The sequence below is a fragment of the Diceros bicornis genome, chromosome 10 (assembly GCF_020826845.1).
Source record: "Diceros bicornis minor isolate mBicDic1 chromosome 10, mDicBic1.mat.cur, whole genome shotgun sequence".
Lineage (NCBI taxonomy): Eukaryota > Metazoa > Chordata > Mammalia > Perissodactyla > Rhinocerotidae > Diceros > Diceros bicornis.
In genome coordinates this window covers 5,088,208-5,108,186 of record NC_080749.1, presented here as the reverse complement: position 1 = coordinate 5,108,186, position 19,979 = coordinate 5,088,208, and the positions used below count along the sequence as shown (strand labels likewise).

General features: G+C 42.8%; 1 protein-coding gene across 1 annotated transcript; it reads right to left on the bottom strand.

The window, feature by feature from the left end:
- Positions 1 to 229: 229 nt before the first annotated feature.
- On the bottom strand, positions 230 to 16,280 carry POLR2D (RNA polymerase II subunit D). The gene is made up of 4 exons (XM_058548744.1): positions 16,188 to 16,280; positions 10,584 to 10,764; positions 5,257 to 5,352; positions 230 to 3,763 (listed from the first exon to the last, which is right to left on the bottom strand). The coding sequence occupies exons 1-4, from the start codon at positions 16,258 to 16,260 to the stop codon at positions 3,685 to 3,687; spliced, it is 429 nt and encodes a 142-aa protein (XP_058404727.1). The 5' UTR covers positions 16,261 to 16,280; the 3' UTR covers positions 230 to 3,684.
- Between the last annotated feature and the right edge of the window lie 3,699 nt (positions 16,281 to 19,979).

Sequence of the window (19,979 nt, the reverse complement as noted above, 5' to 3'; positions counted from 1 at the left end):
AGGGATATATAGAAAGTGATATACATTTTTGGATTTCAGAAGTTTGGGAAGTAAATTTTGATTAATGATGGTCTCCCGTTACTACCGTTGCTCTTGTGAGCACTGTTAATCTTGCTGAAATCCTGTTTGATTTCAATGGCCTGCAGGCCATTTGTGTTCGGATCTAAGCGCTGTGCTGTCCAATACGGTAGCCACTAGCTACATTCGACTATTTAATTTTTTTAATTAAAATTAAATTTAAAGTTCAGTTCCTGACTAGGCTCAAGTGCTCAACAGCTACATGTGGCTAGCAGCTACCATATTGGACAGTGCAGATATAAAATATTCCTATCTTGCAGAAAGTTCTGTTGGACAGCTTTGCCTTGTCTTTCAAAATCCCCAGGTGTCTTCTGGGCTGTTTCTCCACCACCTCGACTCTATTTCAATGGAGCCCTTTCCTCCAATTTTGTTTCAGATACATTCTTGCTCTCCCTGCAGGTCCACATGGACCCTTGTGAAAATGGGGTCTGTGTACTTACTCAACTAACATTTATGAATAAGTATCTACTCACTGCCATGCAAAAGGAAATGAAGGACACATAACTCTAGTCTGAATGTTACTCGAGGTTTGGTGGCATACAGCAGACTTGCCTTCCCTCTGCTGTCACTGTTCACCCATTCTGCCTATTTAGTTCCAAACTGCCCTCCTGCTGATGATGGAGGAAGAGATGAAGAGCTACATGCAGACACATTACTAATCAAACACTACACAGGGCCGGCAATCTACCTGGGCCCATATTTCATCTAGGGTTGCATACACGTATTTTTGTCCAGAGCTCCTTACAGCAACTTGAAGGCAGTAACAGATATTCCTTCAATATTTTTCACAAGTCAAGCGTCACTTTAGAGCCTTAATTATAACTGCTTTTATATAACACTAAATTATACCAACACTGGGACTGACCTTTGGCCCAGTACTCTCCCCAGAGGAAACGTGAATATGAATTGAATATTAAATATCAGGAAATTCTTGTCGATGTTCCTAAGCGAAATAATTCTACTTACAGAGGAAAGTAAAAAAACGCATGCTTAAGTATTTCAATGAAGTGTCATGCTGTCTGCTTTCAAACGCTTCCTAACAAAAATACAGATAAAGCCAGTATTACAAATGTTATCTTGTTAAATGTAGGTGATGAACACATAGGTGACCAATGTACTAGTCTTTCAGCTTTTGTTATGTTTAATACTTTTCATAAGTTGAAAAACTATGGCACACCCCTGGCATATCCTGTGGGCTCCAGTGGTTTTTAGTAGTTTGTTCCTTTTTATTGTGAAACAGTGTTCCACTTGTATGGATATGTTACATTTTTGTGTCTCCGTTCACCAGGTGGTGGGCATTCAGATTGTTTCCAGTTTTTGGCTATTACGAATAATGCTGCAATGACTATTCACAGACAAGTCTTTATGTAGGCTTAAATGGTTTCATAAATAAGCTTAGAACATTAATAATGTTTAATTAGAATAGCTTGTGCTAAGGCCCCATCCAGTAATGCTATTTTTCAAGCCCCAAGTTTAATAAAACCAGAAGGACTAGAACTTTCAGAAAAGGTCCTTCTGGTTAATTTAGTTTTCTGGTGATGTAAGGGTTGGACAACTTGACATCTTTTGCTTTGTTTCAATGCGTCCGTGAATTCTGCTTTTGCAAACACAATACAGTGAGTCCAACAGTGTCTCACAGATGATTAAAGACTCTGCAGGGTCTCCAACTGACTGAACAGTGAGCTGCTGTCCAGGACTGCAGAGAACAATGTCCAGCAGAATGTGTTGACCGGGCTTTGAATCTATAACATAGCATGAGGCTGCTTTCACAAGTAATTCCCTAATATGAGCTGTTTTTTTTTTTCAAATCTCCTTCTAATCATCTTACTACCACTTATTAGTGCCTCTCTATGCCATGCACTTTACAGACTTGAATACTGTCGGGGGTAGCACAGACTCCTGGCACACAGGTGGGCGCACCAGTGAAGATGGTGGCACTGCACTATTCCCTCGCCATATAGCACACGCACCTGGACTGTAACTCAGGTGTGCCTTCCAGGCTTGCTCTGTCTGTTCCACTGCTTGGTGCCAACTTGCACATGTAATTGCCTCTCTTAAAAAATAATCCTGCAGATTTAAGGAGTAAGAAATTTGGTTTGTTTTCACAGTCTGATACCAATACCAGCTGATACACTACCAAATTCTTGCACTAATTTCTATGAAGCAAGGTGACTTAATCACCTATATATACTTGCACATCTGACTGAGATACTAATAATAGCTAACACATATTGGGGCATAATATACATCAGACTCCAATAGGCTCATTTTAGTAATTTTCTCATTCAATCTTCTCAACATATGTTTGGAATAGATATTATATACATTTTACAGCCGAGAACACTGATGACTCTCAAAGAAGCAAAGGTGCCCAAGGATGCCAAGTTGCCAAGATTATTTCCTTCAAATACTGTTTTAAATTGACGTCTAATTGACATTTCCTTCCAATATTGATCAAGAATATTAGTGACTTAGAAACCACGTCATTTCAGAATTTCAGCATTTATAAAAATATTTTATTTTTGCCTTACCCAGCAGCTGACATAAAACGATCTTGACCTGTAAAGCCAACTTTGTTGTTTCCTCAACCTTTCCCTTGGATCATGAACTCATTTGGAGCCTACAAGTGCTCCCAAGAAAAGTCCCTAAATTGTGAAGAAAACAGGCATATTTCCCTTCAGAAAAATCAAGACTAGAACGTTAGGTACTAAAGTTTACCCCCAACTAGCTTCAGATCGAGTGACTTCATTGGAGCGGCTCAGGAAGGGGCAGGCTCCCTCCTTCCAAATCACCCCTACTAGAGAAGACCTGCGGCCAAGCAGCAAGCCAGAGGTTTGGACTGGATGCCCTACACAAGGAGAATTCAAAGTGTTCAGACCTTCACATCTGGCCTATGAAGGAAAAGTCTTAATTTAGGACTAACATAATAAGTGCTTTAGGACCACGTACTCCAAATCTACATTCTGCAACAGTCCAAGAAAAAAGCCAAAGAACTTGTCTACCTCAAGGCTATGGGCCCCACAATCCTTAGCACAGTTATCCTCAAGTGGAATTGCTTCCCATGGTGAGCTTCTTCCTTGCTTCCTGGGTTAAGCACAATGATGCCAAGGCTCTCTTACAGTCATTAACACTACAATACTTATCATCCTTACCTTAAGAATTTCGAACAATGATACACGTCTGATTTAATTCTTCCTTTTGCATTTAGGTAAGACTGTTTTTTCCCATACCAGTTTTGTATGTTCTAGTTTAGTTTCAAAAACCATAAACACATTGAAATTAAAACATAAAATATTAGGAATCAAAAATAACAGAGCGGCCAAAAACCACGGAATGAGGTAGTCCATAGCGTAGCTTATATGCACATCACCCCGCCTCACTCTTCCCAGAGGCAAGCTCAGGAAGCCACAGGCAGCCATTGCAAGGCCTCTCCAAGATTAAATGGTCATCACGGTCCAACTGTTAAGTTTGAAACAGCAACCTAAATCAAGCCCAAGCCCAAGTGTCTTCTGCAATAGAATTTCTGTGCAAGTGAACTCCAGACCCCAGGACAGGGGTGCTGTGCTGGGGATGTGGTTCCCTTAGCAGAAGAGTCATGTTTGGAGATTAATATTGAAAGCTGCGCTTGGTCTGGATATCATCAAGAATCTGCTGTAGCTCCTCATCTTCAAACCGTCCCTCGAGGCTATAAGAAGAAAACCAAAAGAAACGAGTATCTTAGCGATGGACAATGTTTCCATGCTGCTTCAATACATGCTCAGCTTTGAGCACCACATGCCCACCTCACCATTTACAAACAGTGACACTTTTACATTTCAACTATTTCTTTCCTGCCTTTCCTTTTAAAAGGATTATGGGGCTGGCCCCGTGGCTTAGCGGTTAAGTGCGTGCGCTCCGCTGCTGGCGGCCCGGGTTCGGATCCCAGGCGCGCACCGACGCACCGCTTCTCTGGCCATGCTAAGGCCGCGTCCCACATACAGCAACTAGAAGGATGTGCAGCTATGACATACAACTATCTACTGGGGCTTTGGGGGAAAAAATAAATAAATAAAATCTTTATAAAAGGATTATGAAGTATTTCAAACATATAAAAGGTATAGAAAATAAGTAACCTTAACAGTTATCCCTACTTGATTTAGGTGTCTTTAATAAACATAACAGGAACAAACTGATGGCTCTGTATGCTCCCCCATGCCAACACCTGCCCCTCCTTCCCCAGAAGTAATCATTATCCTAAATTTGGTATTTATCATTCCTATACAAATTTCTAGACTTACTATACGTACATGTAAATGCATCTATAAGCAATACGCAGCATTGTTTTTAAACTTTATAAGAAATGGCATTATACTGTATATATCCTTCCACAATTTTTCTCACTCAAAATTCATTCCAGCATTTGTAGGACATTATTCCATGTTGTTCTAGTTCATTAATTATTTCACTGCTATATAATAAACGTATGATCACACAATGATTTATCTATTCTCTTGTTGACTGACAGATTGTCGTTGCCAAGTTTCTGCTATCACTAACAATGCTGCAATTCTAATGCACTAACACTGGAATACACATCTCCCTTTAAACTGCAGGAGTTGCTTTTAGCGCATGTACCCAGGAATGGATTTTTGGAACATGGGGTATATTCATCTTTAACTTTACTACATGTAGCTAAATTGCTCTCCAAAGTGACTGTACTAATTTGCACTCCTACCATCAGTGTCTAAGAGTTTCAGCTGTTCCACATTTTTGGTAACAGTTGGTGTGCTATCATTCTCAGGGCCGGCCCGGTGGTGTAGCAGTTAAGTGCGCGCACTCCACTTCAACGGCCCAAGGTTCACAGGTTTCGATCCCGGGCACACACCAACACAGCACTTGTCAAGCCCTGCTGTAGCAGCATCCCATATAAACTAAAGGAAGATGGGCATGGATGTGAGCCCAGGCCCAATCTTCCACAGCAAAAAAGAGAAGGATTGAAATTGGATGTTAGCTCAGGGCTAATCTTCCTCACCAAAAAAAAAAAAAAAAAAAAAGCACCGTACTCTGTTAAAAAAGGCACTCTCATTTGATGCTGGTGACATCTATCCAGATTTTAAACACACACATCTTTTAGACACAGTAATTCTACTTGTAAGAATTTACACAATACACACAGAACTTATCACAACTGGTACTAACCTTGGGATCAGAGCCTTGGACTCCTCAGCAGTCTCTGGACAAAGGTTGGCCAAACAGGCCAACTCAAACTTATGAAGCTTCTTCTGGAGCAACAAGCTGATCATAGGGAAGAAAATCAAAACAAACAAAAATCAAATCATGAATAGGAAACAGAGGATCAAAGGTAGCTAGCTTCAAGGAAGAGAAAAAGTAGAGCACTTGCAATCTTTCCATTATGGTTAGATTGGCTGCAAAATCCTACTCTCCAATCACTTCCTGTTTCTATTCCTGGAGAACACGAAGTTACAATGAAATCAGGCAGAGACAATGAAAGTCAAGAGAGCACACCAGGGCAGAGAACCCTTGCATCATAACTTTTGAAAACTCACTAGATACCTCAAGGACTATACAACCTTTCCCCCAGGAATTTATTCTGTTGCTCTCTGCTCTTCCTACCACTCTTCCTTGCTTCCTTTGTTATTAATTTTATGTCAAACACATGATGTTAGATGTTCCCAAGCTATTAGGTATTTTGACTTGGAGGAAACTGTTTTAAATTTATCTAAAAAAAAAACAAATACAGACATACTTTACTTTGCACAAATATATGTGTAAACTGCCTCTTATTTTAAATGTATTTCTAGTTCAAACTGTATAAAAGAACACTGACAATACAAATCATATCTTGGATTTTCATGCATCTACCTTTTAAAATAGAGCTCATCCTTGGTAAATTTGGTTTCAGAGAGGACCTTAATTATCTGTTCAGAAACAAAACATTTACGTACTTATCACTCTATTACAAGCACATTAGGTATTGTACAAAACTTAGAAAAGATAGAAAAATAAAAGCTACCCATATCACTACCTAAACAAAATCAATGTTACCATCTTAGTATACCACTCCAAACATTTTTCTATGTTTTGGAATACAAACTCACACATTCTGTTTTGTAACTTTTGTCACTTAAGAAAGCTATTTTCATTTTGTAATGAAAATACTGTAAACTTAGTTAGATGGGAAGAGGTTCATAATGTAGTATATGTATGTGCGTGGAGGGATTTGTTGCAAAATAAACATATGCTCCTTTACAAACAATACAAAAAAATACCAAAAAAGGTGAAAATAACCTGAAATTCTACCCAGAAAATGTTAACATGAAATGTTAACATCTTCATGGAGATCCCTTTCTCTTCCCCTCTTTATAGCATATTTTAAAACAAAAGGAATCATAATAAATGTCATTTTGTAACTGGCCTTTTTTCACTCAAGAGCAGCTGTTTTCCATGCTGGTACCCACATAACTCAACTTTGAACATAGCATTCCATTGAAAGGTTATGCCATAATTTATATATCACATTTTCAGCTGTTGAACATTTTACTTGTTTCCAATTATTCACCATTTTAAATGCTTTTTGAAGATCACTGTAAATGCATACTTATTTGTGCACCTGATTGATTACTGAGTTTTAAAGATAAATTTTTCGGGCCGGCCCGGTGTCTTAGCGGTTAAGTGCACGCGCTCCGCTGCTGGCGGCCCGGGTTCGGAGCCCAGGCGTGCACCGACGCGCCGCTTCTCCGGCCATGCTGAGGCCGCGTCCCACATACAGCAACTAGAGGGATGTGCAGCTATGACATACAACTATCTGCTGGGGCTTTGGGGGAAAAAAATAAATAAATAAAATCTTTAAAAAAAAAAAATAAAAAATTTTTCTGACAATTCTTAGAATTTAAGATCATTTTATTAAGCCCCTCCCCATTCCCTTGAGGATTCAGAATTTATTTTTTTTATTTTATTTTGTTTTTTGTTTGGTTTTTTTTTGTGAGGAAGATCAGCCCTGAGCTAACATCCACGCTAATCCTCCTCTTGTTGCTGAGGAAGACCGGCTCTAAGCTAACATCTATTGCCAATCCTCCTCCTTTTTTTTTCCCCCCAAAGCCCCAGTAGATAGTTGTATGTCATAGTTCCACATCCTTCTAGTTGCTGTATGTGGGACGCGGCCTCAGCATGGCCGGAGAAGCGGTGCGTCGGTGCGCGCCCTGGATCCCAACCCTGGGCCGCCAGTAGCGGAGCGTGCGCACTTAACCACTAACCCACGGGGCCGGCCCGCAATGCTTGTTTTGAAGGATGTGTAGGGACTAGGCAAGCAGGGGGAAGGGAAAGGAAGTTTTCCAGACACTTTTCTGATTTGTAGAGTGGGGATCATAATTATCTTAGACAGTTGTTTTGAGGACAAATGAGATAGTACGCTTAAAAAAAATGTGGCAAACTATCAAATCCTTTACAAGAACATGAAGCTATCTATCAGCATAGGCAGGCTCAGGATAGTGCTGCAGAAACAGAAGACTGATTGAGTGTGGAGAATGGGTGGGGTGGGGGAGACAGAGAGCTGAGAGTCTCCATCAGATGCCACTGGTGCTACCTGGAGAGGGACTAAGGAAGAGGGAGGAGGGGCAGAGAGGAACAGTCAGGATGCTGGGGGAAGTGAGTGTGCCTCCATGTCTCCAGGCCCCTGAAAGTGCTTGGCACAGTGCTTTATGCCTAGCAGGCTTGATAGATGCTGACTGAGTAAATGTATGGCAGGAACAGCCCCTGTTGCCTGATCAATACATACGTACAGATCTCCCGCTGTGTGCTCCAAATGAGAAGAGAGACCAGTTGGCTTTGCAGAGTACAGCATCAATATGACATAGCGCTGCGGCCTGCCCAGTGGCGCAAGTGGTTAAGTGCGCGCACTCCACTGCGGCAGCCCGGGGTTCGCCACTTTGGATCCCAGGCACGCACCGACGCACCGCTTGGCAAGCCATGCTGTGGCGGCGTCCCATATAAAAAAGAGGAAGATGGGCATGGATGTTAGCCCAGGGCCAGTCTTCCTCAGCAAGAAAAGAGGAGGACTGGCAGATGTTAGCACAGGGCTGATCTTCCTTACCAAAAACAAAACAAAACAAAAAAAAAATGACACAGTGCTTCGCCATCTTAGAATTGGAAGACTCATTGCATGGGTGGCATTCCACATCACTCCACATGAAACTAACACTCTGCTTTCCTGGGAGACTCCAGGGTTGTGGTGCTTGGGGGGGACATCATCCATACTCCTCTGCTGAGAGCTGGCAGAACAAATGTGTCAGATAGGCACGAGGGTGTAGAGGTGGGCAGACCCTTCTCCGGGGGTCTACTCTGACCTGTTGCGGTTGGTGTGCCCTCCTCCCTGATTTGGACATGGTACCATGTTCATCCCAAATGGCATCAACTGGTGGATTTCAAATCCATTTGAGTAGCAAAGCACTTGGAAGTCATGGATAAATTTAATTCCACTGTGTGAAATAGGAACACTTTTGTTAGCAGGAAACCCAACTATATTATATGTGCACTATGTTTCAGTCAAATCAGAACACAGGCTGTCCAACTCATCAATGCCTGATGCCTCTCAAGTCTGCCTCGGAGCCCCTCTGCTTTCTTTTCTCAGTGAGCAGTACCACCGGCCTCCCAGAACCCAAGGCAGAAAACCAGAGTTATCTTTGACTTCTGTCTCTGCTCGCCCCCATCCCCACTCCTAGCCCACACCTATCCAATGACAAAGCTCCATGAAATTGTCTTCCAAGTTAGCTCCTGATTCTGAACACTTCTCTCCATCCTCACTCCCATTACCTTCATTCAGGCAACGACCATCTCTGACCTGAATTACAGCTGCAACCTCAGTCCCCTCCAAGGTTCCCTCTATGTCACAGCAGCCAGCAAACTTTCTGAAACACCAATCCAATGGAGTCATTCCTCTCGACCAAATTTTCAGTGCCTTCCAAGCTTACAAGACCCAATCTGGCCCATGAATCACCCTCCAGTTTAATTTTCCCCAACTTCACTGTCATGCTCTACATTTTCAGCCAGAATTATTTGCTATTTGGGACTGTGTTGTGTCTCTTTGGCTGGAACATCTCCCTCCTCTACCACAATTTTTAATGATAATATAGTAGCCCATCAAATGAATTTTCCACAATTTATTTAATTACTGTTGAATATTTAGGTTGTTTTTTTAACCTTTGGCTATTATAAATAGCTCTCTGAACAGTATCTCTGTATATACATCTTTTCGTCCATTTGCTTTTCCTAAGGACAGTACATCTCAAACATTTTCACCAGAGTAGAGCAAACAAGTGCCCTTAGGCAACCTGGGGGCATAGGCTCAAATGACTTTCTGCAACTGCAAGGTTGTTAAGTCTCATGATTTAATTCCAGAATTCATATATAGGGCCAGCCCAGTGGCCGAGTGGTTAAGTTCTGTGCACTCCACTTTGGTGGCCCGGGTTTGGTTCTTGGGCATGGACCTACACCACTCGTCTGTCAGTGGCCATGTTGTGGCAGTAGCTCACATACAAAAAGAGAAAGATTGGCAACAGATGTTAGCACAGGGAGAATCTTCCTCAGCAAAGGAAAAAAAAAAAGAAAGAAAGAATTCATATACATCTTTTGTTTTACTCCACAATATGCTGGTATCTGTTTGCTTTAATGTAGATTTTTTTTTTTTGTGTGAGGAAAATCAGCCCTGAGCTAACATCCATACCAATCCTCCCCTTTTTTGCTGAGGGAGACCGGCCCTGGGCTAACATCTGTGCCCATCTTCCTCCACTTTATATGGGATGCCACCACAGCATGGCGTGACAAGCAGTGCGTCAGTGGGCACCCGGGATCCAAACCCGGGCCGCCAGCAGTGGAGCACGCGCACTTAACTGCTATGCGACGGGGCCCGCCCCAATGTAGAAATGTTTTAAATCACCCATCAACAAGTGAAACTGATACTTCAGGAAGATGGAATGTTGTTCCTTGGCCTCCTATATGGCCCAGCACATCACCGTTTCCCAGGCATTGCTTCTCAATCCCATGTGAGAAGCAACGCCTTACTTAGGAACAGATACTAAAAGCTGGTCACGTTTTTAAAGATAAAGCAAAGATCCAGAAAGAATGCTTGTGCTTTATATTTATTAACATATAAAGATCTCTAAGACATTTCAGGTGAATAACAAATAAGCCCACTTTAAAAAAGGAAAACAAAACTCCAAGGAACAGATGCTATGTGTTTTCGATAGGTGTATATATGAATGTGAATGCATGGAAGAAGATCTAGAGAGCTGACAACAAACTGCTAATAGTTACTTTGCGAGGAGATAACTGGGATTTGGGGTATAGGAGGAAGCGGCCAAAGAGGATTTTGGCCTCATAAGCAATTTTAAAATTTTTGACAAAGATATTATTTTACTTACATTAAACCTACAGATGATACCCAAGGAAGGGGTGGGGTGGAGGACAGCATTCTACCCGCAGATTAATAAAAACTTTCTTTTAGCACTCACCTACGGACACTGGCAATGGTCTCTCTGTTTTTGAAACGACTGAATCGGGCTGTGTAGTTTAAAGTTTTCATGAAGACCTCAGAAAGTTCCTGTTCATCCTCTGCACTCTCATTCTGTTGCTTTCGATGCTCCAGAAGCATATGAACTTCTGAATTTAGAAGCGTCTCAGCTGTTTCAAACTCTATTTGTGAGAAGCATACATGTCAGCTGAAAATATTCCTTCAAAAGTCAGCTTCCAAATGTTCATTTTGCCTTTGAGACTAACAGCAGGTCTCTGTCCCTGCAGAAATCCAGAGGCTTCATATCCCACTTTACCTTCATCCAGATTTGTGTACCACAAGGCACAGTGGAGTTCATGAAATACTAAAATTTAGCTCATTTGGGCTAGACAGTTTCTAACATTAAAGAATCTGACCTCAACATGCTATTAAATAATGATACATCATCATCCTCACACACACAAAAAAATAATAAAAAAATAAAGATACATCATTATCCAAATTAGGCCAGTTACTGAGTTCAAAATGGAGCACAACCAACAATTATTTCTCTTTAGCTTGCAGGAGCTCATAATCTTTCTAGTTCCACAATGCTGATATACTCTCTCAAGAATTATTACATGTTAACAGAGGGCCAGTGTTTGGAAACACAGATTAATAATGTACCCCAAATTCTATTTTTGTATCTACACAAATCTATTATTTGCTCATTCACCCACGTCACTGCCTATTATGTACTACTAGGCATTGGGCTTGCGTCTAGAAGCCCCTGACCTCTGGATTTCATAGTCTAATGTCATCTATCAACTAAACCTAATTCAAATATTTACCACTGCACAGATCTCTTGCCCTTGATACTCACTTTAAAAAAAAATCCTCTTGACCAATAAGAATAACTAGAAGCAATCTTTAAAAACTAGGTGTGAAGGAGAAAAAGATACCCATGACTCCTTTCCATAATATATGGCTACCTTTTCCTATATTTTCAGAATAACACTGTTAAAAATAGTATTATCTCCTTGGGAAAATCATCATCTCCCCTACATTCCCATAGGAGTATATGTTCTTAATATTTATTACCATAAGTATTAGAGCTGGTTTTTATCCGCCTTCTCGTTATCAGTGAGTTCCCCCAGAGTAGGAACCATTCATAAACACGAGTTCATGTTCATAATCCCACACTGAAGAGGAAGTAACAGTGAGAAGAATCCAAAATTACCTGAAATCTGGCGTTTACATGTGATGTATGTTTACTATTGGGGAACTCACTAACACTGCCATCAGAATAATGCCTTTCCAGTTCTCAGGCCAGGTCACAAGAGCTTCACTCCCCTTCCACAATGCCTATGCGTTGGGAGCTGGGGAGCGGGGGTGGGGGGGGTGGGTGTCAGGAGGAAACAGTATTTTTATTCGAAAAGGTTCTTATTGCTACTGAATATAATAGGCACCCAAAAGCTATTTTCTACCTGAGGGCAGCACAGCTCGAACAAGAGGAACCTTAGAGTTAATTCTAGTCCAAGCAGCTGAGGTGGTGTTAATACAGGTGAATAAACTACTGCCTCAGAGCAATCAGTGGAGGAGGCATTCAACATCTGGACTGTACAACCCCAAATCACTGATGTAAGAGTAATAAGTGACATAATGGGGAACAACAACAACAAAAAAACCAGCAGCAGCTAATTAGCAGGTCGGTCTCAGCTTCTGAGGCTGCAGCACTAACAAAGCCTTAGAAAATGGAAATTAAGGGCCTGTCCAGTGGCGTGTGTAGCTGTTAAGTTCACGCACTCCACTTCAGTGGCCTGGGGTTCACAGGTTCGGATCCCGGGTGCGCACTGACGCACCTCTCGTCAAGCCATGCTGTGGCGGCGTCCCATATACAGTAGAGGAGGATGGGCACAGATGTTAGCCCAGGGCCAGTCTTCCTCAGCAAAAAACAGGAGGATTGGCAACGGATGTTAGCTCAGGGCCCATCTTCCTCACAAAAAAAAAAAAAAAAAAAAAAAGAAGAAAAAAAGAAAATGAGAATTAAGAGGCTAAATAAGAGTTATTAATAAGAATTTAAGGCTACTGGAAAATCGGCCAAAGTTAGAAATGCCTCCCTTTCTGCACTAAACAAAAGTTACCTGTTAAATGTAGTGGGATGGAAATTTCAGGACACCATGAGACTAGTCACGGGTCCCTATTCCTCACTGAGAGCAATGCCCAAGAACTATTTATACATCACCCTCACTCCTTTCAACCAATAAAAGGCCCAGGCAGGGGCTGGCCCAGCGGCGTAGCAGTTAAGTTTGCGCGCTCTGCTTTGACAGTCCAGGGTTCGCTGGTTCGGATCCTGGGCGCAGACTTACACACTGCTCATAAAGCCATGCTGAGGCGGCGTCCCACACAGAGCAACTAGAAGGATGCACAACTATGACATACAACTATCTACAGGGGCCTTGGGGAGAAAAAAAGAAAAAAGGAGGAAGATTGGCAACAGATGTTAGCTCAGGGCCAATCTTTCTCAAAAAAAAGAAAGGTCAAGGCAGCCAAACTTTGACTTTGAGGACCGAGGAGAAGGGTACCTGAGACCTACCGCAGAGGCCTGGGGACGCATTTCCGGGATGTGGCACCAATAAATGTGGAGAGAAGGAAGCCAAGACCTCTCCCCATGCTAATCCCAACAAACCTTTTTTTAGGTGAAACCATATACACACACATTATACATAATTTAATTTATTTGGGAAACAAAATGAAATACATCAGGGAATCTGCATGTTATTCTCCCTCTGTGCAGATATTTTCAGAACAATTTATTAATCCCTGTTCCTGTAAGAAGGAAAACAATTCCTTGGTCAGCACCTCATCTAGGAATTTTCTTAAAGATTCTTCATTACAACCATTAATAAATGTTTTATGATAAGGGTAGCAATTTCAGGTGGTCTTCTTATAATGTACATTTTTCTCTCTAGAATAAAATGGTTTAGGGGATTTCTTTAGTTGAGGGAGGGAGTGACTGGGATTATATAATCTTTTTTGGAAAAAATGGCTTACTTCCTAATTTCTTCCATACAGTTGCTGTTAATTATGCCGATGAAGAACAAATTTTATTTGCATGCAAATATGCTTGTGAAAACTACCACTACACGTATTCAGAAGCTTTCAATCGTCTCATCCATTCTTTCAGTCCTACAATGGAATATCACACATTTGTTTACTTTCCATCCTACAGCAAAGACTTTCCCTATCTTTTAAGTACTTACTGTTTAATTTTATTTATTTATTTATTTTTTGCCAAAGCCCCAATAGATAGTTGTACGTCATAGCTGCACATCCTTCTAGTTGCTGTACGTGGGACGCGGCCTCAGCATGGCCGGAGAAGCAGTGCGTCGGTGTGCACCTGGGATCCGAACCCAGGCCGCCAGCAGCAGAGCACACGCACTTAACTGCTAAGCCACCGGGCCGGCCCATTACTTACTGTTAAATACTATATATCTACATACATTCTAAAATACATAATAAACATTTTTTTTTAATTTTACTTATTTACTTTTTCCCCCAAAGCCCCAGTAGATAGTTATATGTCATAGTTGCACAGCCTTCCAGTTGCTGTATGTGGGACGCGGCCCCAGCATGGCCGGAGAAGCAGTGCGTCGGTGAGCGCCCAGGATCCGAACCCGGGCCGCCAGCAGCGGAGCCCGCGCGCTTAACCGCCAAGCCACCGGGCCGGCCCCCATAATAAACATTTTATATGCCTATATCAGCTGAGAAGTTAAAGATAACAGATATTCAGAACTGATACACTGTTAATTGATAGGATCTAATATCTAATTATACCCAATTCAATAAAATGTTCATGTGTATCAGATGTTACCTGATTTTATCAAAACAAATATTTTGAGTAGAAAAAAACTAAATAAAAACTACGTAGATAAAACTCAAGTACAAAAAATTTGTCCTAATTTACCATGAAATTAAGAAAAACCATGTCCCTCTTAGTTATTACACCTTAAAAAAGAAACAAACATATTTCCATTATGCCAAAAACTTCCATGAAGCTATCCTATAGAAACATTTGACCTTGAGTCTATGAAATAAAAAACTGGAAGCAACCTATAAGTCTATCAATAGATATATTAAGTACTATCTAGCCCTTTAAAAAAATAAGACTTCTGTACAATATATAGTCAAATTTTTAAAAAGCTGTAGGATTTCTACAGCATAATTGCATTTTTGCAAAGAAAAAAGTGTATACGTATATATTTATGAATAAGCATAAAATGAGTCTGGAAAGATAAGCACTAAAATGTTTACAGTACTTTCCTCTGGGTGAAGGGGGTGTGGAGTTTCACTTGTTACTGTGGATATAATAATTTTGTGTGTGTGTGTGAGGAAGATCAGCCCTGAGCTAACATCCGTGCTAATCCTCCTCTTTTTGCTGAAGAAGACGGGCTCTGAGCTAACATCTATTGCCAATTCTCCTCCTTTTTCTTCCCCAAAGCCCCAGTAGATAGTTGTATGTCATAGCTGCACATCCTTCTAGTTGCTATATGTGGGGCGGAGAAGCGGTGCGACGGTGCGCACTGGGATCCGAACCAGGGCCGCCAGTAGCCGAGCGTGCGCACTCAACCGATAAGCCACTGGCCAGCCCGGATACAATAATTTTTAAAACAGGAGGGTGTTGTTAAGGTTTCCCCTGTTTACTTCGTGTTTTTCAGTACCTGTAAAATATGGTATTTTAAAATCTTAAGCTTCCTGCTTATTTTGGGTTTCTAAATTACAAGCAAAGTGCATCCCACTGCACTGAGGAAGTTCCCTGATAGCAAAATGTGCTTTACTCCTTGCCATCTGACAAGAGTCCCTCCTTGACCAATCACTAGCTGGGCTCTTCTGAGCCCTCTTCTCCACTAGGCCTCAACCTTGGCCCATAAAGACCTGAACAAAACACCAACATGATTTCTAACAGCTCATGGCCGACCCCAGCCCCTTTAAAGCGCCTGCCTGTGAAAACTCAAGGCCACTAAAATAACGGACTGTTTGCTCCAGCCGACACCTGAAGAGAGGCTCCCTGTCTCCCAGCCCAGAGGGAGGGCAGGAGCCGAACTTCCCTAAGTGTCAGTTAACAAACAAAACGAGTTTCAAATAGACCAAAGCCCCCCTTCCCGCCTTCTGTAATTTTTCACTTCCCTGTCGAGGCCCCGCTCACCCCCTCTCTATCCCCTCATTCTTCCTTTAAAACGCCAAATCGAAGCTGAGCCTAGGCCACGCTGGACTCTTCCCCTACTGCGACAGCATATTACTGATTACAATCTGTCCTTACCGCTTCGACCAGTGCCGGCTTTGTCTAGCCTGACACAGCCCTCCAGCACCTTGCGGTTTATCAGAGAAAATAAACGACTTAAACAGGTACAAGAGGCCGCCCAGGGGCAGTGTGGGCTGGGCGCCGACGGCTCCAGGCCTGCAGGCGCCGAACCTAGGTGGCCCGCTCTCGAGGCCCCCCCCGCCCGTCGCCGCCCGGGGACGCCTGGCTGCCCGCCGTGGCCAGACCTTGGTCGGGCGCCGGCAACGCCAGGCCTGCGGCGACCAAGCCGGACGATAGGGGCAGTCGGGCAGCCCCAGGCCCCACCTTTGGGAAAGATAAGCTGTGAGGCGTCCTCCTCTACATCGCCAGCCCTCGTGTCGCTGCCACCTGCCGCCATCACAGCCGCCAACCACACCACCGGAAGCGGAAGCGCTGAGCCGCCAGCCGCGGGAGGGGCGTGGCCTTGGAGGCCGAGGCGGGCACCTGGCGGAGGTGGGCGGGGCCGGTGGGTGGGCGGGGCCGGAAAGGCGGCCGAGGGCAAGCGAGCGGACTCGGGCTGCCAGAGAGGAAGAGGAGACCGGGCCAGGGCGGCGGGGTTCCGGAGGTTAGCGGAGCGCCAAGGGCGTCCTGCACTGGCCTGCGCTGGGGGAAGCCGTGCTCCTTCTCTTGTCCAGTACGTCCTTTGCCGCTTGTCCTGAGACCGGTCACTGGGCCTTTCTGAGCCTCAGCTTCCTCACCTATGAAGTGTGGATAAGGAACCTGCCTTCCAGGGCGGAGGAACGGATTAGATGAGATGCAGAAACGCGCCAAGTGACTGACCCAAGGAACTCCCGTTGATGTAAAGGTGGGTAGGTGACTACGAAAACATACAGTGGAATTCCTTTCAATGCCTTAAGCGTTTAAAAAATTTGATTGATTTGTAGTGGATACTTCTGAGCTCGTGAACAGTGATATTGAGGGGCCTTTAACACATCTGTTGGAGCATTTGGATGATACATAGAAAAGTAAGCAAATGAAAAATGATGGTGTTTTCAACTACAGAGAAAACAGGTTATACCGTAAAGGAAATAATCATAGCGCACAACGTGGCTCAGTGGCGAACAATGTTTAGGTATCATATAAGCTCTGTTAACAAAAAATGAATTAAGATATTACCAGACAAGAATGTGTACCTATATTCCTTTGATTTATAAATATAATTTTCACAAAATTAATTTGCTCTGTATGTGTATTTCCAGAAGGCATGTATTGGGTAAAATAATAGTAGGTTACATAGTATTGGCAGAGCTTATTACTGTTTCAAAGTGCTTTCATTAGAACTGCGGACAGATGTCCTGCTGAGAAGTCTGAGGACATGCAGCCGCTGGGTGTGGAAATGGACCTGCAACTCAGTGTAGGCCTCTTTCTTCCATCTGTCCATCTGACAGGGCTTTACAGAGCACCTACTACTTACTGGACCTCACCATGTGCTGGCTCGAGGGCTCGCTGGATACCCCACACTTGGTAGCTTCTGCACACACATAGCAGGAGAGAAGTCAGCAGGTGAGGAGAGAAGAAAGGAAAATAACAAAAAATACATGCAGTGATGTTTCACAGGTTAGTTTGTCCACAACGTTTTCATTCAGGAAACCATTATAAACGCTTATGTACAAGGCCCTGGGTTTAAAAAGATGAATCAATCATAGCTCTGTCCCCACAAGGAGCTCTCCTGGAGTAGCTGATGCAAGATCTGGACTTATTTTCCATAATAAAAGACAGAAAGTAGCAAATAGTATGCGAGAAAGTAAAAACAAGTGCTGTGGAAGGATACAAAGAGAAAGAGGCCTCTTCTGATTGGAGGTAGATGAGTCAAGGGGTCTGGGGAGCAGGGGCTGGCCTGGAACCGCTCCTTAACATGTAGTCAGTGATGGGGGAGGAGTCACATGAACAAAATTGTCAGGTACATAAGAGAAATATTCGCTCTTTAAGGTAAATTCATATTTCAACTTCCTTAAATGTCATTTTCATTATATCATTCTTGGAAAATGAAGGAAAACACAGTAATTATGCAGCCCTTATACAAATGTTTGCTATATTTTTCATTAATGTTGCTCTATCATTTTTCAATCAAAAGAGTAATTTCCACCTTTTGTAACCTTTTACAGTGCTTCTCAAAGTGCTTGTGGACTGAATCACTCATGTATTTTCCTGGACCCAGGTGTTCTGCCCCTAATGTAGAATGATGACATTTCGCAGTTCTCTGTATACTCAAAGTTAATGTACAGAATCTCCCAATTTAAGCTATTCTCTCATAAATTAAAAAATCTTTGTCACCAGCTGCTGAAGTCTGCTGGTAAGTGCTACAAAGGAAGCTAAAGGCATCCACCTGTAATCCTCTCCCTCATGCTATTAATAGTCTCTAGAGATACAAAGGAATGGGGTATATACAGTGGGGGTGGGGCTGTGTGATTCTGCCAACACCCTTTGACTTCCAGGCACAAAAACTTCCGGGGGGGGGGGTCCTGGGAGTCCCAGGATTTTAAGGCCTGGCTGGCCTGTGGCAATGTGACAGGGCAGTGAGCCCTGAGAGGGCTCGTCCACCCCATCATGCTGTCCTGGCACTGTTTGACTCTACCTGAGAAGCTCTCTCTTCTTCAGGTCAAGCTGGGCTGATTTCAGCACCCATGTCTTTCAGGAAGCCTGTCCGGACTTGAAGGGCTGAGTACACCAATTATGCCACCTCTTTTCATGGGCCCAGAGTAGCTTAGGGTTCAGAGGGTTTGACACTTGCCCAGTTGTTCCCATCTACACTTAGCACTGGATGACAGTCTGGATAGTCATAATCATTCAGCCAGTGCACCATGTGCTGGGGCTTGGTAAAGCATTTCCAACAGGCTACCTTGGAGATTCACAGGCCTGTCACAAAGCAGGAAATTCGGCTCAGAACTAGTTGTCTGGCTCATAAATGGCAGGACCAAGATTTGAGCTCAAGTATCAGACTGCCAGACTGTGAAGATTCCAATGTCAGCATTCTGGTTGGTTACTTCTTTGGCTGAGAACCAAAGTGGGATCAAAGAAACAATGGCCATACTGGGAGTCGGGGTCTGACTGGCAGCAGAACTTGAGAACTCTCTCCTGTTTGGTTCCCCCATCAATAGTTAGTTTTGAAATTGGAGGAGTCACTTGTTTTCCAATTTGCTGTAGCATACAAAACCTCATAGAAACAGAGCGAGTAAGCAGCAGGAAGAGACCCTAGAATCCTTGTCAGAGTTTCATTTTAGAACGAGGGAAACAGACGCAGGAGGGACAGGACTAACATTACGTTCCTCAGGACGCTACATGGTTCTTTGTACACTGTTGGTTCAGAGTCAGATCCTTCAGCCAGATCACTGTAGTATTTCAAAGCCAGATATTCAAGCCAAGGTCACAGACCCTAGATTGATCTGGAAGCAGCTTTAGAGCACCTCCCCTGCCCCCACTCCCACAAGAATTAGCACCACTGATCTCTGACTAGATGGCTTAGTTCACATTTCAGAAGACAACAGAGATTGTTAAAATGGCAAGTTTCATGTTATACATATTATACCGCCACCACCAAAAAAAAAAATCAATGATATGGAATTCCATGCTGTTTGACTACAGGTGGTATCACAGGTAATATGGAATAGTAATCTCTAGAACCATAATTTCTCTTGAAAGAATTCCTCTCACACACCCGAGTTATTATCAAATCTGTGAAGTGTTTAACCAGTCTCTAAGTCTAACCAAATCTCTAAGTGTTTAACCAGTTGCTTGTAGTCTGTTTCCAATATTACCTAAGCCTGACAGCATGCATACCTGTGGCTTATGAGGTCTGCCAAGTGTAAGGCCCTCAGAACTGGGAACCCAAAAAAAAAAAAATTTACTTCCTTGCAAATAAAAATCTCAACTGAAGACTGACAATCCCAGCATATGAATGTTTGTATGTTTGAAACATTACTCCTTACCATTCTCTTCAAACACATCTCATCCTTTCTGGCCCAAAACATTTCCCTTTTGGCCAGACCATCAATATGTCCTAGGGTCTTTGCTTGGATTAACGTCACCAGATGACATCTTAAATTTGAGCATTTTTTTCCCCGCTTCAGTTTTTAGCTT

Coding starts and splice junctions, on each gene's coding strand:
- POLR2D (XM_058548744.1), bottom strand. CDS start 16,260: ATGGCGGCAGGTGGCAGCGACACGAGGGCTGGCGATGTAGAGGAGGAC. Junction 5,353..10,583: donor ACCATTGCCAGTGTCCGTAG/GTGAGTGCTAAA, acceptor CCCTATGATCAG/CTTGTTGCTCCAGAAGAAGC. Junction 3,764..5,256: donor TCCAAGGCTCTGATCCCAAG/GTTAGTACCAGT, acceptor TTCTTCTTATAG/CCTCGAGGGACGGTTTGAAG.